This window comes from Castor canadensis, chromosome 19 (assembly GCF_047511655.1).
Source record: "Castor canadensis chromosome 19, mCasCan1.hap1v2, whole genome shotgun sequence".
In the NCBI taxonomy this organism is placed as follows: Eukaryota; Metazoa; Chordata; class Mammalia; order Rodentia; family Castoridae; genus Castor; species Castor canadensis.
This window is the reverse complement of record NC_133404.1, coordinates 19,437,657-19,444,070: the sequence shown is the minus strand read 5'-3', so window position 1 is coordinate 19,444,070 and position 6,414 is coordinate 19,437,657. Positions and strand designations below refer to the sequence as shown.

The 6,414-nt window shown below is 41.1% G+C and overlaps 1 protein-coding gene across 3 annotated transcripts in view; it reads right to left on the bottom strand.

The window, feature by feature from the left end:
• Positions 1-3,981: 3,981 nt before the first annotated feature.
• Positions 3,982-6,414, bottom strand: part of Herc2 (HECT and RLD domain containing E3 ubiquitin protein ligase 2) — a 219,812-nt gene continuing 217,379 nt past the window's right edge. For all 3 annotated transcript variants that reach the window (XM_074061872.1, XM_074061875.1, XM_074061874.1), the window contains exons 92-93: positions 6,097-6,309; positions 3,982-5,014 (exon numbers count right to left, since the gene is read on the bottom strand). In XM_074061872.1, the coding sequence (XP_073917973.1) occupies positions 4,742-5,014; positions 6,097-6,309 (486 nt within the window). In that variant the 3' untranslated portion in view covers positions 3,982-4,741. The remainder of the gene's footprint in view (positions 5,015-6,096; positions 6,310-6,414) is intronic.

Sequence of the window (6,414 nt, the reverse complement as noted above, 5' to 3'; positions counted from 1 at the left end):
ATCAGTAGAAAAATAATCAAGCCACCTAATTAATTCACGATTCAAAATATTGGTGGAACCTCCCAACACAATGGGAGTCTTTATTGGTATAACTAAAGAGCTCTACTCCTCCTGCAGATGAGCCCATCTTCTCTACATAGTAGGTTCTGCTGCAAAAATTTGGATCTGCCAAAATAAACTTTTGGCTTTATAAGTTGGATGAGGGTAAAAAGTTAAATTGAAGTTAAGAGGTGATTGTCCTAGAGAGTCCTCTTGGGCAAAAATGAAGAAGCTGTTACTAAGAATCAAAGCACCCCCCCACACACCGCCCCTGGCTTCCTTTTTTTTTAATGGGAGAACAGTAAACATAAAAGGAAACAGACAATCCTCCAACAGGAAGTTTAAAAAAAAACAAAGGAAAAATAAATAAAATTATGTCTGTATGTCTTAGGCAAATGCGTTTATCTGATATCTAAGCATGCAAAATACACACACACCTGCATGGCCGAGGCTGAGTTCTTCAGCTATGGCTTTGCATGTCTCTCTCTGGAGCAACAGTTTGTCTTAAAGACTCTTAACAGCTTCTATGGGACCCTTAATACGTTTTATCTGGGCTATAACCATCAGTAGTTACTGCATGGGAAATTAAAATGGAAAGAACTTAAAATATTTTATACATTTAAAAATAAAAACCCATTACTTGTTAACATGATTACTTTGAAAAATTGTCTTTCAAAACAAACAGTATAGTGAGAATGGCGTTAACTTCTTTATTGGTCTCTATCTGGTTTAGCAGAAGGTAGCTGGATCCTCATTTCTGCTTCTGCTTTCCATGTTTTGACACGTTATGGCAGAAGGCAGAAGAAAATCTGGACTCATGTTGGGGAGGGGTGGGCCTCTTGAACAAACTGGAAGAAACTTGAGAATTCCAGGGTTCTTCATGTAATATTTTGAGAACCACTGTTCTAGAGGTAGAATGCATTTGCCAGCCCATTAATTTGGGTTTGGACATATCCCTGGCTTTGGTTAACAGAATGTGGGTAGAGGTGACAGACGCAGTCTGAGCCCTTCTATACATGGTTGTCACCATGAAGAGACATATCCTAGCTCAGAAAAGCAGGGTGTGAGGCAGAACCCCATTTCACCCACAGTCCAGAGCCATCCAGCCAAGGTCAATCAAGCCAGGTACTTAAGAAGTGAATGTTGCTTCTTGTATTTCACTGACATTGGGAGTAAATTTTTTATTCAGCAAAAGCTGACTGATAACAAAGAGATATAATGCAGTTGATGGAAATTCTGAACCAAGATGAAAATGAGACTAATTCTGGCATTTACCATGGATAAGTTCCTAGAAAAAAAAAAAAGAAACAAGCAACAACAACAAAATACATCACCAACTTCCCCTCTTTGGATCTTCTATGCAAGTGCTGAGCATTCTATCCCTGAATATAGAAACCGTCTTGGAGAAAAAAGTAGGGAGTGGCAGGGCAAGATGGTGAATTAGAAGCTTCCTCTGTTTGACTCCATGAATGAGTAGTGATAGGAATAAAGAAGAGACTACATTGCAGAGAGAAGAACATCTGGAATCACAAAAGAGAACACAGGACAGCTAAAAAAAAAATGATGCAAAAAAAAAAAAAAAGTCCACAGCTCCAATCCTGGCTCCCCAGCAAAACCACAACCACAGAGAAAGCAAGGCAAATCTGGTGACAATAGACTGACAGACCTAGACACAGGACAAGCCACAGTTCTCAGAAGCCTTAAATCCAGTGGGGGAATGTGGTGAAAGAAACTATTCCTTTGTGGCAGGCTAGCAATGGAGAAGAAAACCATTTTGGCACTTCCCATATTTCAGAGTGCTACAGCCAGATGCCATCGTGAGAGGGGCCTACCGTTTTCTGAAAATAAGGAATCACCGCTCAGGGAGCTTGGGGACACCCTGCCAGAACATCTGTACAGGAGCAGGCCATGAAAGGTGGTTGTGGAGTGGGGTAGGGTCTGATATAGACCTACTAAGAAGTTTAAGTAGCAGGGAGTTTAGGCAGTGAAGAGTAAAGTAGTGGGTGACCTTGCCCTCTGTGGCTAGGAGCAAGCCTCGTTGCCTTTGAATCACTGTAGAAACAGAGCTCCAAGCCACTTTCACACACATTTGAGAGACACTGCTAGGCTTGGGCACTTGCTGCCCCTGGGGGAAATACTGGTGGGAGGGGGGTAGCCCAATCCACAGGCTGTAAAGCTTGAAGACAGCAGTGGCTCCATGTACAAAAAGAGAAGCTTCTGAAATGAATACTGTCCTGAAGCTGACAGCTAACCCTTCACAGAACCAGCCCTCGGCCCACACATACAGCACCAGCCTGAACAACAGAAACTACATGAGACCTCAGCTGGTTTTGTTCTGAGTGGTGCTGGGGATCAAGGCCTGGTACACTGAGCATATGGGACAAATGTTTGGCTACTAAGCAACACCTCCAGTCCAATGGTGAGTAACTGTGCCTCAACCCTGTTACTACCCAGTTCTGCCTAAGCATTGAGAATACTTCAGTCAAAAGAATACAGGTGATTAAAACTTCTAACCAATGACCTGGTCTCAGCTGTACAAATCTCAATACAGAAACTCAAGAAATAATAAAACAAAACAAAACAAACCAAGGCAACATGACTCCTCTCAAAGTCAAGAATTCCAAAATAACAGACTTTAATGCTGGTGAGGATGTAGGGGGAAAAAGGAACTCTTATTCACTGCTGGTGGGAATGTAAATTAAACCAGTAACAATGGAAATCAGTACAAAGATTCCTCAAAAAATTAAAAACAGAACTCCTATATAATTCAACCATACTACTTCTGGGTATATACTCAAAAGAATCAAAATCAGCTTACTACAGAGATACATGTATACATGGTTTATTGTGGCACTACTCATAACAGACAAATTATGTAATTAGTCTAGGTGTCCATTAATGGATGAATGGATTAAAAAAATGTGTACATATAAAAACAGAGTATTATTCTATTAAGAAGAATGAAATTATGTCATTTGCTGGGAAAATGGATAACTGGAGATCATCAAGTTAAGTGAAACAAGCCAGTTTCACAAAGATAAGCATTACATACTCTCATTTTTGGATCACATTTTCGGAAGCTAGGGAAAACAATACAAAACAAAGGTGATTATGTAAAAGTGGGTCTACTGGGGAAGCGGAAAGCAAAGGGAAAAGGGGAGGATGACCAGAGGAGACTGGCATGGTGGTATACACCTATAATTCCAGCTGTTTGGAGGCAGAGGCAGAAGGATGGCAAGTTCAAGCCCAACCCGGGCAAAGTTAGCAAGAGTCTCAAAAACAAAATTCCAAACAAAAGAGCTGAGGGCATAGCTCAAGTGTCAGAGTGCTTGCCTGGAAAGCACAAGACCTTGGGTTCATTATATGCATGTATGCAAATGTCATAATGAAGTCCCTTACTATGTACGATTTAATATAGGCCAACAATAAAAAAGGACACACACGTGCACACACACACATACGCAGTAATTGTCTCCCAACAAGAAATACAGTTTTGCCTCAATCAGGTACCTCTGACCTGATGCTCTAGCACATGAGGCCCCTCAGTTAGCTTTTCTACACTGTTCTCCAGTCTTCCCTTTAGGGAGAGCTTGCCACATACAAGCAGCCCAAATCCTACCCCATGGCCAACTGCACAAAGGATACCCCTAATGCAGGCCAAAGGGAACAGGAACCTGGGCTGTGGAAATGGTTGGGGCTTGGGAGGAAGCCAAAGGAGGGGATCCTGAAGGCTCCTGGGCCCCTCGCTCCCTCTATAGTATGATGGACACCAGCTGTCCCATCATACTAATATCACTCCTTTATCAATGAGTTTGGTTTTTTAACCAAAAAAAGTCTAAGACTGTAATGACTTAACTATTGATGCATCAAAGACTAGTTATTTTTTGGGTGCAGCATATCCATGTGTGCTACACTAACTGGTTAAGAAAGCTCAGCCTACAGTTTTGTGGCAGATTTTTATTTATAGGGAATTAAAATTTCAGCATATATATATGACACAAACATATATAGTATACTTTCCATGATAGAAATTATGATACTGTTCACAGAAAGGCCTCAACTCAAATTACATAATGCATATGCTAAAGTGGAACCCCTGGTGAAAAGGGGAAGAACCAAATGGCCTTTTTGCTTTTCATTTGGTTTAACTAACCTCCTGGTGCATTCAAGTAATACTTATCATTTAATGTTCAAAAAGCTTTTAATAAACAAATTCAGAATAAAATTAGTTGAACTATTAATAATACAATTTAATTGTTACACAGTATTTTCAATATACAATCAAGATAATGCACGACACTTGTAAGGGAAAAAAAGAAAAAGGGGAAAAAAATCGATTGCACCCACAAGTAAAAAGGCTTTCTTCATTTTTGGAATGCTGCAATTCAGTATTTATATAAACTTTACACACTTTAGTAAACACAGAGTCCTATATGTAATGCAGCATTACAGGTTAAGAAAGACCCTTTCAAGTCTCAAAAATGAAGGTCAAGTGTCTACATAGTGTTAAATGTGCACAGGTTGATTTTCCTGCTGTCATCCCTCCCAATCCAATCATGAGTGGTCAGTCTCTCCACCTCCCTCCCACATATTTCAAGGACTGATATTCCTCATCAAACACACTAGACATTCTGCAATCTAAACAGCAGCACTCCATCTGTTTGCTCAGCCTCTTCTTGCTTCCTGATGCCATTTCTCCATCTTAGTGTCCTGTTAGATAATCTTGTGTAGAATCTGAAGCAAATGAATCTGCATCCTCGTTATCCGAGTCATCACTGCTGTCATCAGCAGCTGGTTCTCCTGTAAGGGCTATGCGAGCATAATCATCTGTGTCTATGGATTTGCAAAAGTGGATGGCATATTTCAGCTTCTCCTCAAGCACCTGTTTACAGGAATACCTGGGCAACTTCAGCAAAAAGAAACAAGTGTAGGATTCAGGAAGGAAGTGGTCAGGAGGGTTGTATTTGTCCAGCACCTATTGATGGAGAATAGTAAATAATGTATAAAGATAGGTAAAATTACAATTCCATTTTATTATGTTCATTAGATTCTTACAAAAGTTATATTTTGGGCTATGAATAACAACATATCAGAAAACATCAAGCCTAGCCAATTTAAAAAAATAAGAAAGGACCTACAGTAAAAAATAGCAATTAGTCAATTGATTTTGGTGACGATTCCTTTTTACTCATCAATCCCATGAAAAGGGCTCAATGAAATGACTGTGCCCATCTCTTGTTGGCACAGATGGGACCCCAACCTGGCTGTCACAGGCCCTACGGCAGAGAGGAGGGCTCAAGCACTGCACCTGCCCACTTGGGGAAGCTTTCCATCAGTCCATCAGCCCGCTTTCAGTCTCTATAGATTAAGATATTAGGAAGCAGCAAAACTATGGGCAAAATGTAGGAATTGCTTCCTTTCTGAGAGAAAAACCTCTATGTGCTCTCAAACGTGTCCCTGAAAGACAGATCCTTTTCTAACCCTGGCCAAAAGTGTTGATCAGGCTCTGCTAGGGAAAAAACCAGCCCTGAATTCTTCCAGGTATCCAGGAGAGTGGGCTGTCAAACTGGCCTAATCCTACAAGATTATTGCTGTCAGGGTCTCAGGACAGAGAGGGAAGTGTTGGGTCTTTCCATCTCAGTGACCAAAAGGTAAACTGAGCTTTTTTCTGACCACTGGACCACTGAGTCAGAACCCAAAGAAAAACTCAACCTGATGTGTGGTCTTAACTTTTCTCAGTTATTAGAACACAGTGGAACTTAGTGATTCACCAGTATTCAACCAGAGAGTCAAACATGCTTTATATGACAAGTGTGTTCAAAATCTAGATTATACTGACACAATAGCAGTATGTTCTGGTGATGCCACATACATTAAAATAGATAATGGTACCCAAGACCTATGATCATAAAATTTTGACCCCTCAAATCACAGAAGTTGAGCATTTTCCATTTTCATTTCTGCAAAGACAAAATCTGCTTTTTTAATCTGTTGCGGGATCATGAGAAAGGGGTACATCACCTCAGATGATGTTAGCCCACTGCTCCATGAGCCTACCTGGATGACAAAGTCTCTACCCCGGAAATCAGCAATGGTCCTGGGTAATCTTGTCCGGCCCCACACAAAGCGAAGGAAGAGGGAGCGCTCTGTGTTGGAGAAAGACTCCATCACCTCCCAGAACCACTGGATTAAGGAGGCAGAGGGTTCGATTCCTTTATAGGTTGCCACCGACTTCAGAAGATGCAGTGGGATATCTGGGCTGCCACATACCTGCAGAAAGACACTATGAGGCTGGCTGACACTTCCAACACTTATCGCTTTGGCAGAACCTGTCACTTTTTCTCTCTACTAAGGCTTGTTTTGGGGTGAGGAAAG